General features: G+C 32.9%; 1 protein-coding gene across 1 annotated transcript; it reads left to right on the top strand.

Moving 5' to 3' along the window:
* LOC134726344 (uncharacterized) lies at positions 1-8,263 on the top strand. Its single transcript, XM_063590746.1, has 4 exons — positions 1-372; positions 4,773-4,865; positions 7,055-7,161; positions 7,830-8,263. The coding sequence occupies exons 1-4, from the start codon at positions 291-293 to the stop codon at positions 8,028-8,030; spliced, it is 483 nt and encodes a 160-aa protein (XP_063446816.1). The 5' UTR covers positions 1-290; the 3' UTR covers positions 8,031-8,263.
* Positions 8,264-22,678: the final 14,415 nt, after the last annotated feature.

A 22,678-nucleotide genomic window follows, 5' to 3' on the forward strand; every position in this document is an offset into this window, starting at 1 on the left:
AGTGTAGTTAGCAATGTTTGTATGTAAATACAATCGATTTAATGCACACAGTAGTAATCAATTTTACTGATGTTGGGGACACCAATACACAGATGTAATAAAATCCCGATTGTTTATTTCAACTATTTTGAAATTTACACGGTTAGTGTCATTTAAATCGTGTCGTCATCTGGACCGTGATTTCGCATCGAGGACAAGTTTATATACTGAGGTGACGATATCTTTTATTTACATGTAAATTATCAGTGACTGCACATATATATAAACTTTAGATATTCTGAGTTTTAAAAATGACAGAGGAAGCAAATTCGGGAGGTAAAAATGTGGTCATAGCTATGGATGGAAGCGAACATTCCAAATATGCTTTTAAATGTAAGTATTTTATTAACACATTTGTTTGTATTTACGTTTTATTTTTTTTTATACGATAACTCATACATTGTACATATATTGAAGGAAATGAACATACTATTTATAAGATGTTCAACATGACCTTGGAAATGACTTTTATATTTAATATTATTGTGAGTAAAATCAGATCATCATCAAGCATTTGGAAACTAGCTCATGCATATTACGTTTAAAACTATAATGCTATATCAAATTGCACTATACAATAGATATTATATATTTAGTTGATTAGATACGTCGTGCATCAGATTCACGTAAAACTGATAACATTACAATGTATATACATTCATCGTTATATAGTTATCCTGAGAATAGTACAAATTACATTATTATACTTCATGTCAAAATGCAAGATTTTGATTAAAATGCAAGATTTTGATTAAAATGCAAGATTTTGATTGGCTGATACGAGGGTGTCAATTTACTCTATTACCTTTCATGGAGACGCTTGATCAAGTGTGCGCTTTATTAAACACGACTCTATCCTATGACAAATACTCTATCACCCTTCACAGAGACGCTTGATCAAGTGTGCGCTTTATTAAATACGACTCTATCCTATGGCAAATACTCTATTACCCTTCACGGAGACGTTTGATCAAGTGTGCGCTTTATTAAATACGGATGGTTATGTACAAGATGTCATAGTTTATTACTTTGAATTTTAAATTTAATCGACAGTAACAACAGAACATTCAGTATAATAAATTAAGTAACACATAGCTGAGAGGGTGATAGAGCAGATTGTTACCCCTCGAAAAGACATTGTCAACCTCGGCTTCGCCTCAGTTGACAATGTTTTCTCGGGGTGACACAATCTGCTCTATCACCCTCTCAGCTATGTGTTATTTATATAATATTGTTAAATGTGATTTTACTTTGCTTAAGATTTATATCATCATCAAACAAACTGTACGCTTTTGAACATGGGTGGTGCATGGATATTATGTAAGGGGAAAGGGAGGAGAGAAATATTTGTGGAAGCTCTGAGACTTCTCTTTTCCAGTTTAATTTTGAAATTCATGTTATATAATTGGTAACACATTTATTTCATGCAAGTAAGCAGATATCGTTACAAGACTCATTATGTGCTTGCATAGCTGACTATGCGGTATGGGCTTTGCTCATTGTTGAAGGCCGTACGGTGACCTATATTGTTAATGTTTGTGTCATTTTGGTCTTTTTAGGATAGTTGTCTCATTGGCAATCATACCACATCTTCTTTTTTTATATTGCATGGATGACCCATATGTGTGTATATGTGCCTTTCCCAAGTCATGCTGGAGTCTGTAATTCAATTCGAATTAGCTATCGCCGCGATATTGTCTTTTTGAGCTCATGCGATCAGAGAGCAGCTAATCGTTATAGGTTACCAAACAGGCTTCAACGCTGAACAAAACATTATATATTGCATATATAGTACATAATATATTAAAGACACTGGAATGAAAATGTAAAACAATTCTATCACGAAAACTAACGATCTGATGTATGTACAAATAACGAAAACAAATATGATATACAGCAACAAACTACAACCACCGAGTTACAGATTCCTGACTTGGAATAGTCACATTGAAATTGTTTGTTTTCATTGATTGTTTTTAACATACTAGTAAATCATATTTTGTCATGTTGTTACCTTTTAAAGCTGATATTGCGTTGTACAATGACCTATATGTATTTACATCTTCATTCTTTGATCTCTGGTTGATATATAGATGTCTTATTGACTTCTTAATTTTATAGCGTAGGAATATATTTGAAATAGGCATACGCAAATAAAACGAAGGTTTCATTGCATGCCCTCGACCACTGGTCCTCTATTTGTTTCTTATAAAATATGATATATAAGCACAAGGATAAATCATGTTTGAGATCTCTTGTTTTATGAGAAGGCCTGAGGAGTAGGCCTGTAGTGTGTCTTTTAGAAACGATTGAAAAAATGGTAAGAAAAGGCTCATTAGACCCCATTTTCATATATATCTTATATTTTATGTTGGAAGTTGAAATACAAAAATATTTTAAAATCAACAATTTACATAGAGGTTGTAATACGTTACCCATTTATATCATATAACTCAAAATCAAATGCTACATGCAAAGTATATATATGGCATGTTCAAATTGTCTAAGAAACTCTATGCGCATTTTTCTAATAACCTATAATCAACAAAGTGCTCATGTCATACATTAAATATAAAATAATAGAGAACGGAATCTAGGAATTAACAACAAACCGATCAAGATGCAGTAAATTGCCATAGGCGGTCAAAAGGTCTCTAATGCAGCGATAAAATCCTACACGAACTTATTTCATATACAAGTTGAGTGAAATGGACGCCAACATAAACTCCGAGGCATCCAAATAAACCGAAATTATAAAAACACACACACACACACTCAAGACTAACAAAGGTTAAAAGTACCTGACTTGTGACAGGCGCATACATGTGGCTTGGTTTAACAGTTATTGTGAGATCGTAAATGTCCCCATATGATCCAAATATATATATGCTTCTTTCTGCTCGTAATTGATAAATGCATGGTTTTGGTTTTATCTGTAGGCATTATTTGACGATTCCTTCGATTCATTTTGAATGAGTTAGGGATGTACAAGGTCAGTTCCAGTAACTCCTTTGTTTGTTCACGATTGGTGTCGTTTGGTTTAATTTCTAGGGGGCTCGCGGGTCTAAATCATTTTTTTTTATTTAATATAAGATTTCGCTATATTTTTCTATAAATTAACTTTATCTTATACCTAATAGAAAAATGAAATAAAAAGATGGGGTCACCGTTCATTTACGCTCACAATCTGCCTTCGAAAAAAGCATACATTTTTGCTAATGTCCTTTTTTTCTGTTGAACTAATAGGAGAAAAAGCGGTAATATAGAAATTAAAAAAGAACTAAATTACAGGAATGGCTAAAATTTTACAATGATTTAGTTTATGTACAGCTTTTTCGAAAATAACAATAAAAAATATAGGTCACCGATGAGTTAAAAAAGATATTTAAATTTTAATGCCAAAATATGGCATTTTTGCACCCAAGGGAGATAATTTGGAGCTTTTTCAATGATATATACATTTAAAAAGTCACCTGGGGCCAACACGTATTGATTTTTTGGAATAATTTTTGTACCATATGATAAAGTAACAACTTCTTAAGGTAATTAATAAAATTTGAAATGAAAAATAAACGTTTGATTTTTTCCTGAATTTTTTTATACCCGCGAGCCTCCTTAATAGCTGTCTATGCGGTATGGGCTTTGCTCATTGTTGAAGGCTGTACGTTGACCTATAGTTGTTGATTTCTGTGTTATGTTGGTCTCTTGTGGACAGTTGTCTCATTGGCAATCATACCACATCTTCTTTTTTTTATTATATTAAACATGTTACAAAACCATTATCTCAGATTATATCATCTACAAGTGTACATGTACCTGTTGACCAAGAAAAAAATCTGCAAACTCAATTAGATTTTACGTTTTAATTTTTATCAGACCTTGCAAAAGTATTAATGTCAAGGATGAAATTTAAAGTTTTTTAGAAAAATTTAAAGAGTGTTTGTATCTTTTATAATATTTTGTTTTTGGACTTTTTAACATCTTTCGATCATATTAAATCATTAATTTGAATTTTATGTGCATTCCAAGGAATCATATATCAATTTTATAATCATGTTAAAGATACATTATATACTTTATATAACGCTTGCCATTTAAATCATCATGTAATCTTCAATACCTATCAAAAAGCAGTGTTACTATGATATAAAGATGTCGACATAAACAAATGTCTGACATTTATCAGGATAAGTTGGAGACCCTCAAAAGATGTCTACCCCCAGGAAGAGATTCCTGTAGCTATATTTTACAAAACCTTTCTAAATTTGGGTCCTCTTCAAATCCGTACTTTATCATAAGCAGATCCCGCTGCGGGTCCTGGCCCCCCGTTTTGTGGGAACAATAATTTATAATATGGGGAAACACTGTCTCTTAACTGATGCCCCTTCCCTATTTAGGTCATTCAGAGCCCCCCCCCCCCCAACCCCCCCCCCCCCTTATCAAAAGTTCTGGATCCGTCACTGTTTATTTGGCATATTTTGTTTATTCAAGCATCACCGATGTGTCTTTTGTAGAAGAAACGCGCGTATGACGTACAAAATTTTCATTCTGGTATCTTTTTATTAAAAATTCGGTTTCTTCTATAAATATATTTTTGATGGCGACAATAATGCATATATATATATACTAGTACATTATTTTCATTCTAGTATGTAAAACTGCGTAAACTTTCGGTCAGAAACGTGATCTCAAATGAATAACGAATATCAAAAAGTTTTTCATTCTCATTACAGGGTTTGTTGACAACTGTCGAAAAGAAGATGATCATGTTTACATCGTCCATGCAGTCGAGATGAATGAAATGTTCGCGTCACAACAGTTCTCATGTAGGTATTGATACAGAAAAAAAGTCACGAGAAACGTAGCTGGGCTAATCAAATACTAGTTTCATTAGTGGAGGTCCCCCCGATCTTTATTAAAGTTATCGCGAGCTCAGTAGTCATCATTAAAAAGAGTTATGATCATTGGTATGGTCATAATTTTAAATTAACTGTTCACAAAACTTTAAATGTCTTGATTTATTTTTACTCCAGGAATAGGTGGCATTGAGTAAGCTCAATTTGACGAAACCTTTCAGAATTTTGGAAACGGCCTCAATGTTCTTCAAAATTTCGGCCTTTCAAATTATTTTTATTTGAGCGTGTCTGCTGAGTATTTGGCGTCTGGTGTCTGACGTACACCCTTTTAATCCTTGGGGAGAGATCCGTTTGCGCCAAAATTGCGTCCTTTTGCGCCACATTTTTTTTCTCAAATGCTACGTTTGCGCCACATGTTTTAAAATTAGATGGTATCATTTGCGCCAAAAATAAAACATACGATTGCGCCAGTTAGAAGAAAAATTACTTCTATACTCCTTTATTTGGACTTGGAACCGGCAGTGTAACACGGCACATGTTTCCTTTTCTGAAACATATCTTTTTCTTACTGCTGCTGCATGGGTACTTCCCATTTCATGTATGTAGTAGCTTGTAGCTTCACTTTATTGTCCAAAAACACAAACATTGAAGGATGAAATCCATAAAATAGTTAATAATAGTTCTCATAATAATAAAGCCCATATACGCATGGTGGGAACAAAGCACTGTATCATCAACATATGTGGCTAAAACATAAAGAGCAAAAACTTCTATTTTATATATTGGCATATCTTTGTTAAACAAAGCAAAAAGTTTTATTCTCTCTCTGTACATTGACTGTCTAATGCTGCTTAAGTCATTTAATTCTCATCAGAAACTCATTTTTATGGTGAAATATCTCCGAACATACAGTAATTATGATACCTTTTGAGGCAAAAATAAGAATAGATATATAGAAATAGATATGTGTACAGGTAAATTTGCGCAAATGAGTTCCGAATATTGGCGCAATTGATACATTTTGAAAACAAAAATTGGCGAAAATGATACCCCTGAATAACAGTAATTGGCGCAAAAGGACTGCTGCCAATCCTTGTATCTATGATGCGTTTATTCACATATATATTACCAGCTTTGATTACGTTAGAAACAATTTGGATGGAGAGTTGTCTTATTGGCACTCACACCACATCTTTCTATATCTTTGTACCTCTTCTAAGCATGACTATTAAGAAACTTATAATAATAAAAGAAATCAGTGGACAAAGGTTACAATAAGCTGATTTATAACTTCAATTATGGCAGTCTTGTATTTCTTTGAAAATGTTCTACAAAAAAATCTGAAGTCTAAACAGTCTTCTTTTAGATTTCTATTCATTGAGAATCAGTTACTTCAGTAATAACTACGGAGATATAAAAACCTTATGAAAAAAATTGCTTGACAGATATTTTTCTCGTTAGGCAAAATGGAATTGAAAAACGCACAACACGGAGCTAAGGTCATCTACACTTGATAACCGACTTATGATTCAAAAGGTGACAAATGTAGATTTTTCTATCTATTTTATCTATCAGAAAATATTTTCGTTGTTTACTTTTTCGTTGTTAATATTTGTATGTATTTTTGTATGTTAGGTTCGTTAACCTTATACTGACCAGGTAAACAAAAAGTAAAGGTAACATGTCAAAACATACCGGGACTTCTTAACCTTTATCAAGGCAAGACCATCTGAAAAAAATACAAACCTACGCAAGCGTACAGTCTGAATCCGGGCGTTAACTACCATGCTTGTGTAGGTAAAGTGTAACGGGCTTTGTACGTAAACGAACTCTTGCAACAACTATCTACACTTTCGATACTTACAGAGAACTTTCCTATTAAAAGTACATCTGTAGTCAATGTTTGCTTATTCTTAATATTGAATAATAATAAGCAGCATGACATATTTGCCACTGGACTTTAAACGAACAACTATGAATCAATTATATTTGAAAATAACTCCAAACTAAACAAAATCGAAAAAAGGCTTTTATTTATAAGGAAGGCAGAACGGCATTCGGTGTTTCAATTGAGATGGTCATACTTTAATTTCTACTTTTATTGTTTATATTGAATGTTTATATACCATAAATATAAAGTCTTTTTCTTCATTACACAGCTCCATACTCATTTGATCCAGATGTGTTAGCGTCCATTTTGGAGAAAGAAAAAGATCGCGTAACACAAGAGTTAAAAGAATACGCTGCGCTACTTACTGAAGCAGGGGTACGTATATTGCTGAATCTGGAGTACGTATCTTACTGACTTTTGGTTACGTATCTTTCTTAAGATGTATTATTTGTTGCTAAAGAAGTTGTGAAACAAAAAAAGACAAAAAAGAAGTGTATCATTTGTTTACAAATTTGGGTATTCGTTTCTTTGAAAATTTCAAATCTGTTTCAAAGAAAACAACAGATATGATGCAGACACACTATATGTATTCCAAATTAAGTCCTTTTTGCTCGTTCCATTTATGTATGTTTTCCCATAATTTGGTAGACCTATATTTTTAATACACTTAATTTGAAACAATTTTGCCGCCTTCACAATAGTTTTGACTGTATTAAATGTTTGAGCAGGGGAAAGCATCTTTCTTGAACGGTAACACATGTATAATAAGCATGGATTTTTCTCCTTTTTATCGCAACTTTGTCGTCAATTAAGTATTCCGTTACTACTAATTTAAAAGATTGTGTAAGGGGGAATAACACATCAAAAGGATTGGACAAAGGGGAGTAATAAAAGTAGCAGGAGTTTGTGGTTTGATTTCTAATGAGAACAGCTAGCTGTATTCTAGAAACCTCAGGACGATGATGTAAATACACAAAGGGCAATGTTCGGCCTTTAAACTTTTATAAAGTCTTATATATTTTACGTATGGTTTGCTCTTTCAGGTTAATGGAACAGTTAAAAGCGTCCATACTACTAATCCAGGAGAAGGTATCGTAAAATGTGCTGCAGAACTAAACGCCGCCATTATTATAACCGGATGTCGTGGTTTAGGCAAAATTCGGCGCACGTTGGTGGGAAGTACAAGTGACTATATTCTTCACCATGCTCACGTTCCAGTTGTGATTTGCCGACATCAACATTGATAGACTAAATTAAAAGAGTTATCGTTCTTAGAATAGTGTATATTATATATTCAACAATATATATGGTTAAAAAAAAGTTTATTCATGTCCAAAAAAATTATGTCTTTGTAGATCAAGTCACTACAGAGAGATTAAATAATTATATCAAAGATTATTCGCCTTGGTATAAAAAAATAATTAAATTATATTAGACTGCAAGGATAATTAAACCGCTGACAACGCCATAATTTAATTAGACTTTACTGAAAAAAATAAACTATAGAAATAACTTCGATTAAAATTAGTCTGTCCCAATCCTGTAAATCGTTGCTAATCGTTGGTGACTGCCCTTCATATTTGTATTTTCGTTTGTGGTTTTGTTATACATCAAATACTTTTCCCGATTGGATCTTTTAACATTTTGTTTGATCGTTGTCTTAATAGAGCAGTGTGGGTTTTGCTTATAATTGTTAAAGGCTACGAGGCGATGTATAATTGCTTATACGTTTTACCGACACTGGCAGATAGCTGTCTCATAATCAATTATACCGCTTTAATATTTTATAGCCAATACTGTTATTATTTTTTACGTCTAGTTGATACTACATGTAGTTGCTGTGTTATAAAATACAATGTCTGATTATCGCTCTTTAATTATCAAACTGGAATATCCCTTATTTGGTACATGTACCATCGAGACCAAATTAGTCACAATTTTAAAATGTTATGACATTTTATTTACGGATTAATTAATCATTATTTAAAATCCCCGTTTCGACCACTGACACGGACTCGTATTACTACATAAGGACTTATAGGAAAATATGTTTTAGTCGAATTAGGATGAGTTGGTATGGAGAAAGTTGAGTAAAAATGTACACTTATGTCTATTGAAAGAGAGACAACTCCTATTCAAATGTGAAACTGCGTGTTATCGCTTTCAAAGCTTTATAGTCGAACACTTACTGTCTACATGCATATTTTTACTCGCATCAAATAGATTTGCCAGACATCATCCGTTTAATGGATACGTCATATTGATTTTATTTGTTCACATATTTGCACTGAAACAATTGCACGCCAAACAAATACGAAACAGTGGCGGATACAGAACTTTTTATAAAAGGGGGGGGGGCACTCCAGTCACACTTCAGTGATTCCCTATATAATCAACCGATTTTTTTTCCACGAAAGCCACCCCACTGGATCCGCCTATGCGAAAGTAACTAACTTTTGATACAATCAAATAAAATTAAGTTTACTTAAAATCGATTGGTTAATGCATTGTAATCTCGCAGAGAAGAAATCATCTGAATATTTACTAACTTTAGCATGGACTTTCTCTGTGGCGAAATTGTGAAGGGATATATCAAACATTTGCTGCAGAATAAGGCTATTACCATGCAGAACATACAGATAGTTACCCCTACCTTTCCTTTTCGTGCAAAATCAACGCCCTTGTTTTTTTCAAGCTGGGTTCACTTTACAACATTTTGAATGCAGATTAACTGATTTTTCTAATTTTTGTTTATGTTTTGTCTTGAGAACAGGATCCTTGAAGACAGATCAGAATATATTTGATGCATCTGATCATACGATTATATAATGTTGAATTAGTAATCATTTTTTTTTAATATTTGAACAACCGTTTATTTCATATTGATACATTTTGTTTCTATAATTTTGTTAGACAATTGTCTGTAATTGACAATGCATAATTTCATTGATATGTCAGCATACTATATGATAGAAAAGTAAATATAAATAAGATGTTGTATGAGTGACAACATTCCATCCAAGTCACAATATATAAAAAATTAACAAGTACAGACTGTCAGGTAAAATAACGGCCCTCAACACGAAGGTTTGGCTGAACGAACAACAAGCTATGAATGAGCCAAACAGTACTAGTGGAAAATAGGCCAACAGGAAAACCAACCGTCACGGTATAATCTATATAGAAACGAGAACATCCCATGAAACACACCAACAAAAGACGACCACTGATATTTAGATTCAGACAGCGTTTCCTTCTATATCTGACTGTACCAGGACTGTGTTTCACTTTCAAGGACATTTAGTTAAATATCACTTACTTTATAATATAAATGTTTTTTTAAACAATGTCTTTTTTAAGATATAAAAATATGGTGCCAATTTCCGTTCCCTATTTTTAGTAGTCCACCTATTTGAGTGTCCATGATTAAATTTCGATTTTCAGAGACTACCTCACTCGTAAGCAAAATTGCATATCACCTTCTAGATGATTGCGTTTCGATCAGTACTAGTTCAGATATGTTTACGTGCATTTGACAGCTATGAATAAAAGATCGGAAAAGAGTTATCCGATTATCAAATTATTTGTATAGGCAATCCCAAGTGGTTCGATGACAAGAATGGTAAACTAAAAATTTGATGAACCGCCAACCTCTCAGCGACTTTTTTTTTTTGAAATTTATATATTATTCCCTTTGAATAAATCCTGTCGAAGTGAACTAAATTGGTGAAGATGATTACAATTTGTGATCAATGTTTTTTTTTTATATTGGATTTTAACATTACCATATAAGCGGGAGGTTAGGCTAGCCATAAAACCAGCTTCAACCCACCATTTTGCATAAAATGGCATAACAAGTTAGGAATATGTCAGTTGTTATCTACAATCTGTTTAAATGACTTTTTGTATGTTTGCGTTTGATATTGTTGTAGTTCAGGGTTTTCTTTTTACACCAAAAAAAAAAAAAAAAACACACAAATATTTACACTCTCAAGAAATAAATAAAATAGAAACGCATAAAAATGTAAATTCTAACCCTGAATATTAATTGACTTGTTAATGAATCTATACACAATTAAATGGTAATATTCACAGGCACTTGTGTCTGTCAATGTGGGATTGACTATCCATACCAGTACAAAAAAACACAAGGTAGCTAACGGAAATTTTCAATCTGTTCGCTTCCACCAATATTTTTTAATTTCCCTTGACTTGTTCACGAATAAAAGTACACCAGTCTTTCGGTAATTGACTTATCTTTACAATGAAACAACTGTCACGTACCTTGAGAATACCCCTCAAACAGAATAACACACTTGAGATGAGAATTATTGACCTTTTTCCAGACCATTGAATTTGTAAGGACTAAACTTCCGGTTAACTTAGGAATTGAATATAACTGTGCAATCTCATTGGTTTAATTCATCTGGTTACCTGTTGATTTATACTAGTTACCAGTAACCAGAAAAATGTGACCAATGAGATTGCACAGTTATATTCACTTCCTAAGTTAACCGGAAGTTTAGTCCTTACAAATTCAATGGTCTGGAAAAAGGTCAATAATTCTCATCTCAAGTGTGTTATTCTGTTTGAGGGGTATTCTCAAGGTACGTGACAGTTGTTTCATTGTAAAGATAAGTCAATTACCGACAGACTGGTGTACTTTTATTCGTGAACAAGTCAAAGGAAATTAAAAAAATATTGGTTGAAGCGAACAGATTGAAAATTTCCGTTAGCTACCTTTTTTTTTTTTGTGTACTGGTATGGATAGTCAACCCCACATTGACAGAAAAAAGTGCCTGTGGTAATATTGCAATAATGGTGTTTCATTCAAATTATCTTAATCTAATTCTAATAACAGTAAATTATCTCAAATCAAAAGCAAAGAACAGTGAGCGTTCTCAGGTTATCGTATTATTTTAATTTTTTTTAAGAAAGCGACGTATTTTGTACATTTGATGAATATTCTTAAAAGGCAATGTTGCACATCATTCATGTGTAGTTATATTATTATGTAAACACATCTAATGTTATGCACATCAATTTTGACGAGTGTACACATCAATACACAAAACTGGTCGATATAATACGGTTGTTTATTTTTACTTTTTTTGAAATTTTACACATTCAGTGACATTTAAATCTGACCTTTGCACCGTAATTTTGCATGGGTTACACATTTATACGAAGGTATACACATCATATTTTTAACATGTTAATTAAAAGACAGGACAGGTGATTTTACATATATATATATATAAACTTTATAGATATTTTGTGCTTATAAAAAGGACACATAAAGAATAAAAAATGGGAGGGAAAAATGTGGTTATAGCTATGGATGGAAGCGAACATTCCAAATTTGCATTTAAATGTAAGTATATTATTTAAAACATTTTTTGTGTAAACTTTTCATTTTATTTTATTTTACAGCACACTAGTGCAAGCTTCATGTATTAAAATCATACATTGATTGTATTTATATATCACTTGTCACAATGTGCATGGTACATGTGGAAGGAACTGAACATATAGTATTTGTAATCTAGTACTAGTGTTAAACATGACCTCGAACTTGTATTTAAAAACATTGCATCATAATCCTTAGTGGAATAGCTGATACGCAATTGTTTAAAACTCAAATATTTTATCAGGTTTCACAATAAAATGGTAGTTGATAATTATATTCGCGCATCAAACTGATAAAGCGATGATATCATTCATGTATCCTCAAACCTTAGAATAAAAATATTCAATAATGATAATTCGAAGGGTATTAATCGTTTCTTGAAGTTAATATCCTCCTCGATATCCTCGCCTCCACAAACAATATATATAAGTTCACTTGCTAAAATGGGAAGGTGGTGAATACCATGAGAAGGAAGAGGAGGAGCGAAATAAAGACTACAGTAGTTATACCTCAGAGTTATACCGTTGTTCAACAGTCATACATCGGTTTAGCGAAAACAAATCCGGGTTACAAACCAAAAAAAAAAAGAGTAAACAAATCACTAACAGAATAACAGAAACACTGAACTGCTACCAAAACAAACGCCAACACACACAGAAAAAGACTATTTATAACAACTGCCATATTCCTTCGTACAGAACATATCTCTCAAAGCTCTCTTTCACTTGATATGAGGAAGCAGCTATTCCCTCAACTAATGTTTTGTTGGGATGAACCGCAAATTCTTTATAATATGTAAATAAATATGTCAGTCCGAAGTCATTGAAGAGCTTGTTATTTAGTTCGTGTTGAAGTCGTTTGTTACTGTCTCCCATTTAGTTTATTGTTGATAAGAAAAATCTCATTTTGTCATTTCTTATTTGTAAAGCTTAATATAACTTAAGTGTATATCTATAGTTGTTGATATATTTGTCCTTCGATCTCTGTTAGATATTTGTCGCATGAAACCATAGTACCTATAGCGTAGGAAGATATATGAAATATGCATTTGCAAATGAAATGATGATTGCATCCATTGCATACACTCGGCCATTGGACCTTTCTTTGATTTAAAAAAACACCATTAAGTACAAATGATTTATAATGGATGAATTATGTTTGAGTTTTCTTTATTTGTAGGCATATAGTGAGCATTATTTGTCTCCAAGTTTCAATAATGAAAATGCTAGTGTTTGTGGTCAGGGTTTTGTTTTATCATTTTCCTCCTTTAGATGTTCGTATTTCGAATCTTGAAGCTGAGACAAAAATATTCTCAAATCTGTAGTTTCCATAGAAGTTGCAGTACGTGCACCTATATATCATATGAAACTTAGATCAAATATACTTCATGTGTATATAATGACATGATCGTCTTAGTTTAAACATATTCGTATTTACAGTGGATTGGAAAACAAGTTATTACAACTTATAATAAGCCCTTTCAACTTTGCTGGTGTGAGTACTGCCTTAAATTGGCATTAGCCTGATCTTTTTCGAAATCTTCAATGGTGTCTTTTACGTATAGATATATTACTCTCTCTTTACAAGGGACATCCATGTATCGTCCCCTTCTAACGGACTATCATCGTTTCTCAAGTCAATAATTGAAAATGATGTCAAGGGGAACACCTAGATTTTCTCAGCGGAATGGGGATCGAACCAGGAACCGTAGTGTTTGCAGTCCAATGCGCTTATCACTTCACCACGATCGTCTAATTAAAAGAAAATTTACATGTTGACGTATCGACTAAGTGCTCATGCCTTACATTTGAACATTGTGTATTGACCGAAATATGCATCCCAAGACCATAGTAATTACTTCATGTTTACGAAAACAACGGTTTTCGAGGCAAGCAGGAATGCATGTACAACTTGTATTGATGTGTTGCCTGAAAAGGTGCACATCAGTTGTCCCGCTTGTTCGTTTCTGTTCTGTAATATGGTAAATAAATTGTAAAGCATATATGATATATATATATATATATATGAACAAAACGATGGTCTTATGTAGACGAAACGCGCATCTGGCGTACTAAATTATAATCCTGGTACTTTTGATAACTATTTACACCACTGGGTCGATGCCACTGCTGGTGGACGTTTCGTCCCCGAGGGTATCACCAGCCCAGTAGTCAACACTTCGGTGTTGACATGAATATCAATAATGTGGTCATTTAAAAAAATTTCCTGTTTACCAAACTTTGAAATTTTCGAAAAACTAAGGATTTTCTTATTCCAGGCATAGATTACCTTAGCCGTATTTGGCACAACTTTTTGGAATTTTGGATCCTCAATGCTCTTCAACTATGTACTTGTTTGGCTTTATAAATATTTTGATATGAGCGTCACTGATGAGTCCTATGTAGACGAAACGCGCGTCTGGCGTACTAAATTATAATCCCGGTACCTTTGATAACTATTTACACCACTGGGTCGATATCACTGCTGGTGGACGTTTCGTCCCCGAGGGTATCACCAGCCCAGTAGTCAACACTTCGGTGTAGACATGAATATCAATAATGTGGTCATTTAAATAAATTTCCTGTTTACCAAACTTTGAAATCTTCGAAAAACTAAGGATTTTCTTATTCTAGGCATAGATTACCTTAGCCGTATTTGGCACAACTTTTTGGAATTTTGGATCCTCAATGCTCTTCAAATATGTACTTGTTTGGCTTTATAAATATTTTGATATGAGCGTCACTGATGAGTCTTATGTAGACGAAACGCGCGTCTGGCGTACTAAATTATAATCCTGGTACCTTTGATAACTATTTACACCACTGGGTCGATGCCACTGCTGGTGGACGTTTCGTCCCCGAGGGTATCACCAGCCCAGTAGTCAACACTTCGGTGTAGACATGAATATCAATAATGTGGTCATTTAAATAAATTTCCTGTTTACTAAACTTTGAAATTTTCGAAAAACTAAGGATTTTCTTATTCCAGGCATAGATTACCTTAGCCGTATTTGGTACAACTTTTTGGAATTTTGGATCCTCAATGCTCTTCAAATATGTACTTGTTTGGCTTTATAAATATTTTGATATGAGCGTCACTGATGAGTCTTATGTAGACGAAACGCGCGTCTGGCGTACTAAATTATAATCCTGGGGTGGTGTTCTCGAAGGTATCCTTAGATTCGTCCTAAGTCATAGATAAGACCGATTTTAAGATGGACTTAGGATCGACTTAGGATACTCTTATGTTGTGTCTCGAAGCTCTCTCAGACGAATCTTATGTTGAGACGTCCTAAACATTTCCTAAGTCGAAATCTTAAATATTTAAAGTAATTTTGTGATAAAACATTTATTAATGACGAAATTATTCAACAAAATTGTTTACAAATTTTATAATAACATGTACAGAGTTTAAATGCCTAATTACCAACGTAATTACATCGAAAAGGATTGTTATTTAAACTTGAAAACAATTTGTTTTGAAATGAGAATTAAATTTGTAGTGTAATCGTATCGTGAAACACGAAGTTCAAAGTTTGAAATCATGCACAATTTGTTTAAATACGAGTTAATAACCGATGGTGCGATTCATTTAATGTTCATTGTACGTAAAATATTGGGCAAAAAGCGAAATCCAAGCATAATTACACTATGATGAAGATAGGATGCTCTTAAGACACCTTATTGGGTGTCCTAAAGTTAGGACGAAAAATGAGATATATCATAGGTTAGGAGAGCTTCGAGAACACGACTTAGGACAAAGACTTGTCATAAGATAGACTTAGGACACGTCCTAATCCTAAGATAGCTTCGAGAACACCACCCCTGGTATCTTTGATAACTAGTTATATCCTTTAAATTTGATAATCAACCATGTACCCCTTAGATCAAACCGCGGATATCGTGTGTGCATACGATTATGTTTCTATTCAGACCATCTAATGTTTTCTTGACCAAGACGACATACGCAGTTACTTTTTCACGTTTCAATTTAAAAAAAAATAAAAAAAATCGAAGATGAAATTTTTACCATGTTATTCATATGTAATTTTGATACCTTTTAACATCTTTGTATCATATCCATAAAACGATATATTTATTACGTATTCATGTTAAAATGGAAACTGCAAACAGACAAGCCCATGAAACCTGTGCAACATGAACTAATATGTAATTATTTCATATCGGTTGAGAATAAGATTCTCTTATTGGATAAAAAGGGGTCACATTACATTCGTTATTCTTCAGTAATAAATTCCATCGGTCGTTAACAAAACAAAACGGACCAGAAAACCGGTTGTTAACGGATTTTTACATGATAATGACCGGTGGGGCGTGGTTTCCGTCTAGATCTGTTAATGACCGTTGGGGCGTGGTTTCTCTGTTAATGACCGCTTGGGCGTTGTTTCTCTGTTTAGAGATATGTCCCTTTGATAAAATATTTACCTGTTTTCAATATATTATTTAAGTTCTTGAATTGTATACCATATATTTTGGTAAATTATAAAATTATAGAGAACTTTATGGTAGGACTAGGCCTATGTGTATTTTAAAAAAGGCAATTTATGTTTAAGAAATTCATAACGTGTCTGGATTGCTATCTGCACAACAGTTCATTTAAACTTTGAAACTGAGCGGACTGTTTTAGTACATAACATGAAGTACAAGTGTTTTTTTTTAATTTTTCCATTCTAGGTTTAAAAAAGAAATGAATCTCGAATTCCAAAAAGGTTTTATTTTATATACAAGTCTTTTCATTCCTTTAAACGTTCCAGATACACTCTTTAATTTTGGTATGTAAACACTGTCATTTTGTCAAAACAATATAGTGAATCTTGATGCATACCCTATGTTTTTAACAATGAAGATGTGAACTGTACATTAGATTTATTATATTCAAGTATTTAAATTGTTATCAAAATCATGTAGAGGAAATGTAACTTAAAATGCGACGGGTTTCTTGTGGAAGAACTTTATGACAGCATGCACTAACTAATTAAATATTAATTATCTCATTCTATGTAAAAGAGGGACGAAAGATACCAGAGAGAGAATCAAACTCATAGATAGAAAATAAACTGACAACGCCATGGCTAAATCTGCGTAAAATTTTGGTCACTGACGTGATCTCATATGAATAGAAAAAATAAAAATAAAAATAGTATATTTTTTTTTCTCGTTTCAGGGTTTGTCGATAATTGTAGAAACGAAGATGACCATATTTACATCGTCCATGCAGTAGAGATGCATGTTCCTTCACAAAAGTTCTTGTGTAGGTATTGATACGAAAAAGTGAATTTAGTGTTACACGGAACGTAACTAAAACAAATTAAATACTACTTTCATTGGTTGAGGTTTTCTACCCGAGAAGCTCACCAGCTAAAACGTCGGCAAATCTGTGTTGACGTGAATTACCATTGATATGGTCATAATTATAAATTACTAGTAACTGTTTACAAGACTTTGATTTTTACGGAAAATAAGAAGTATTTTTCAACCCAAGGATTGCCTTAATTTTTTTTGGCAAAACCTTTCGGAATTTAGTTTCATCAATGGAATTAAACTTCGTACTTCATCTTGACTGATTTACTCTTTTGATTTGAGCATCACAGGTGAATTTGTTGTAGACGAAATGTACGTCTATATATATATAGCTAGCGTTTAAACTTTCAATCATTGTATCTACATGATCTATAAAGACTATATTGACATTTATATTACACAACAGGATATGTACTCCAAATTGCAATCAAACAATTCTGCAGGGTTCTTGTTTCTCGAAATTACATCCTTATTCTCTTGAATATTGTTTGCTCATTCTTAGCATGATATGTCTATTAGGAAACGGTGACACAATTTTAAGGACTTCTTAACCTTTATTTCAGCAAGACACTGTAAAATATTGGAAAACAACATAAATACGCAGCCACGTCCGGTTAAAATATTGCTGTTAAATACAATGTTCCGTGTTAGGAGAGTGCAACGGTTTTAGTACTTTTAAAAAGGAAATTTTGAAACAACTCTTTGCACATTTGATCCACTGTAAAAAAAAACTTTCATATTCAAAGTACCGTTTTTTTTTCTTTGCCAGTCCATAATATAAACGAACAATTTGCAATTAAACACTCAATTAATCATATCCTAAAAAGTTAACTATTCAAACAAAATTATGAGTCATGTATTAATAAGCAAGACAGGCGGACATTTGGTGTATATTTTCAGATTCTAACACTTTAACATGTTTAACTTGTATTTATATGTCCATAATCATATTATATTACTATAAAGTCTTTTTCTTTCGAACATAGCCTCGTATGCATTTGATCCAGATGTACTAGCATCTATGTTGAAGAAAGAAAAAGAACGCGTAACACAAGAATTACAGCAATACGGTACATTGCTTAAGGAATCTGGGGTACGTAATATTCTGAAGAAGTGTTAACTGTTGCTTAAAAAACAAAGAATATTGTTTAAATCTATCCTTAGTTTACAAAAGATGTATTAAAGAGGAACGAAAGTTACTAGAGGGACAGTCAAACTTATAGATTGAAAATAAACTGACAACACCATGGCTAAAATTAAAAAAGACAAAAAGACAAACAGTAGTACAGAAGACACAACATAGAGATCTTAAGACCAAGGAACACCTACCCCACCACAAATTGGGGGTGATATTTGAAATTGCACGATTTGGTTTAAAATTGTAAAAGGAAATAGTAGATATAATGCAGGATATTGTGCACATTATTCTAAATTGTGCCATTTTTGTTCGTTCTATAAATGCATGCATTCTCTCAATTTGATAGTATTATATCTGTATACACGTAACTTCGAACAATTTTGCAATCAATTTAGTATTGTGTGTTTGAGCCAATGTAAGCGATTTACAAAAGTGTAACACATGTTACCATGTGTTCAAATACGTTACGTATTCAATGAATTTTTTCCTTTTTTATCACGACTTTGCCTTTAATGTTTTTTACAATTTGTTTTTTAGTCATTTTAGAATTTTTAATTAAATGTAAATTGATTTATCCCCTCTATCTTTTTTTACAACATTTAGGGTATTATTCTGTAGAGGTCGTATGAATCTCTTCTATCAAAATACATAAACGATTATACATTTAGTATTGTTTGATCTTTCAGGTTAATGGCACAGTTAAAAGCGTCCATACTGCCAATCCAGGAGAAGGTATCGTCAAATCGGCTACAGAACTAGACGCTGCTCTTATTGTAACCGGAACTCGTGGTCTAGGCACCATTCGACGCACTCTAATAGGAAGTACAAGTGACTACATTCTTCACCATGCGCACGCTCCAGTCATGATTTGTCGACTTCCACATTAATATACCAAATAAAAAATCTTAATATAGTATATACATATATGTCATAGCAATATATATGCATACAAAAATGACTTGACAACAGTATCGTTAATAGAACTTTTTGAATAAGTCTGCGTTAAATTTTGGTTAGTTTTTGAGGTGAATGACGGTATTTTTGTGTATGTATAGAATTTTTTCACAAAAAGATTGGACGTTTAATACCTGAACGTATAAGATATCTACACGTTGACTTATATTTACGAATGATGTTCTTGTACTGATGAACAAATTAAGTACATGTTTTGACAAGGTTTTTTTATATAGAAAACATTGATGTTATTATTGTCAGTTGTACAGAGCATCATCTCTTTGTTTTTCCTATTTGAATTGTTTTACATTAGTCATTTGTTTTACCCTTTATATCCGTTTGTGAGCCAAGTCTTCATTTTACAGGTCGTACTGATACCTGGTTAGTATTTACACATTGTCACGTGGATAGAGATTCGTCTAAATGACACTCATACTACATCTTCTTATGTCTAGTAAATTTCATTTTAGTCTTAAACGGTCATTTTGATCTTAACATCATCTGAAAAGTCTGATTATTTAGTCATGTTTAGTCTTTTATCCAAATTTCAAACTTATCCACACACTGCGGTTAATTCTGTTCTGTTCGGAACCTTTGCTTGCAGTCAAATCAGTACCGTAACAGTTCGGTAGCTTTGCAGATAATTTAGTATATTGGTAAAATTGAGAATTGAAATGGATAACGTGTCAAAGAGACAGCAACTCGACCATAGAGCAGACAACAGCAGAAGGTCACCAACAGGTCTTCGATGCAGCGAGAAATTCCCGCACCCGGAAGCGTCCTTCAGCTAGCCCCTAAACAAATATATATATACTAGTTCAGTGATAATGAACGCCATACTAAACTCCAAATTGTACACAAAAAACTAAACATGTATATTCATAATTTGAACATATGATTGCTTGTCGTAAATTAATTCCGTAGAACTACGTTTTACAAAAGGTCTTCCTGTTGAAGACCAGTAATAGTTGATATATAGTTTATTAAGATTGAGGTCCCTTATACACTGTGTTAATAAAGCCAACAAAAGTATACCGCTGTTCGATAGTCATTAATCGATTAAGCGAAAACAAATCTGGTCACAAACCAATACATAGAGAAACACATCAATTATAAGAGGAAAAACTACGGAATAACAGACACACTGAACTGCTAAAAACACAAACACCAACATACACAGAAACGAATCATTTGTGTATGCATCTGTCCTGATTGATTCAGGGGCCTGTTATGCCTGTTGTTCAGTAGTTATCGTTTTTTTTATGGGGTTCATTTGTATTTTGTCGTTTGTATATATAAATTAGATCGTTGGTTTTCCTGTTTTAATTGTGTACACTAATAATTTTGGGGTCCCTTATAGATTGCTGTTTGGTGTGGGTCACAGCCCTGTGTAAAAGGCCGTTTACAAAACTTTGAATTTTTCAAAACCCTAAGGATTTTCTTATCCCAGGCATAGATTACCTTAGCTGTATTAGGCACAACTTTTTGGAATTTTGGATCCTCAATGATCTTCAACTTTGTACTTGTTTGTCTTTATAATATTTTGATATGAACGTCACTGATGAGTTTTATGTAGACGAAACGCGCGTCTGGCGTACTAATTTATAATCCTGGTACATTTGATAACTTTTTACTGTTATAGAAAAGAAATAGAAAACCCAAGGATTTGTATAGTATATTGGTAAAATTGAGAATGGTGTGGCCTTATATACATGTATCTATGGTGTAACTGATAATGTATTTATCATAAATTTAGTAGTAAATACAGTAGTTTTGAATATTTGATAAATAGCCTGCTGTTTAATCCGTATCGCTAAACTTAGATGCGGGCCCTTTCCCACACCCCTTTATTGCATGTCTACCCATTATCACAACCCTACTCGGATTTCTCGTTACAGTAGTGACTACCACTAAATATACATGACGTCCATGTTTTAATTTTTTTATAAGCTTCTCGTCCTTTCTTTTCCGTAGGAAAGCGGTCATTATGGCAAATGACGTCATTGTTTGCATAATCATAAGCAGATAAACGATCACCAACGGGATTGGGCCATATATATGTCAGTATATTGAAGAAAACGGTTATATATAAAAAAGGAATGCTACACATTTATTTTGAATTGTAGAATTAATTCTTATTTTAAATAAAAATGTAAGCCCAACATGACTTTTTTTCTTATGAGAATTAAGAGATGACGAAAAAGAACACTTCATCATCGCATATTATCAATGAAATTAAATTGAAAAAGGAAATGGGGCGTGTGAAAGAGACAACAACCCATTCAAAGAGCAAAACAACAAATGAAGGCTACCAATTGATCTTCAACACCGCGAGAAAAATCTGACTTTTATCGATCGAAACTAATTTGGCATGAGAACTAAAAGGTAAATAGCTGTACAGTATAGGTTTTTAAAAAGTTTAAATGGGTAAAAATCCTGTCAGAATTTGTATAATAGTTGTAGTGAGTTTTGCTGAAATGCGATATATTCTCTAGAACATATGCCCATACCCATGTTGTAAAACATACGGTAATTTGGATCATTCCATGTATTAATTAAGATAAACGTGCTTCTTTTTCGTTGATATTTTTAGCCATCCACGAATATTGGTAGCCTGCCATTAAAAGAACCTTCATAGTACTAGTATGTGATTGTTGATCGCTGTATGCAGCCAGAAATAGTAATATATTTTCTCTTGCTTACTTATGTTTAATGCTCCCAGGTTCGCTGATCTTTATTCCATATCTCATTTCATCTAATATAGCATTGATTTAAAACAGAACCATACAGTTCTTTTGATATTCAGTCGCAACGAGTATTCACAAATCTCACATTAAGTAATAGTAAAAGTTCAATAATAAGTTAATATTGATATTAGAGATTTACGGAAAGTCTCGATTCCGACTGTGGACTCCGACACTGACAGAAAAAAACCAGGGGCTGTCTCAAAAACTAATTAAGAGGTACACTAGATTCATAAGTTGTCAATAAGTGGAGCATACTATTGCTCAACCTAAAATAAGAATCAAAATTTGAATCAAGATTTTCGTAACAGCACAAATTTCAATT

This window comes from Mytilus trossulus, chromosome 1 (genome assembly GCF_036588685.1).
Source record: "Mytilus trossulus isolate FHL-02 chromosome 1, PNRI_Mtr1.1.1.hap1, whole genome shotgun sequence".
NCBI lineage: Eukaryota > Metazoa > Mollusca > Bivalvia > Mytilida > Mytilidae > Mytilus > Mytilus trossulus.

Excerpts from the sequence above, each read along its gene's own strand:
- LOC134726344 (XM_063590746.1), top strand. The coding sequence starts at position 291 with ATGACAGAGGAAGCAAATTCGGGAGGTAAAAATGTGGTCATAGCTATG. Across the intron at positions 373-4,772 it reads TTCCAAATATGCTTTTAAAT|GGTTTGTTGACAACTGTCGA; the intron begins GTAAGTATTTTA and ends TTCTCATTACAG. Across the intron at positions 4,866-7,054 it reads CGCGTCACAACAGTTCTCAT|CTCCATACTCATTTGATCCA; the intron begins GTAGGTATTGAT and ends TTCATTACACAG.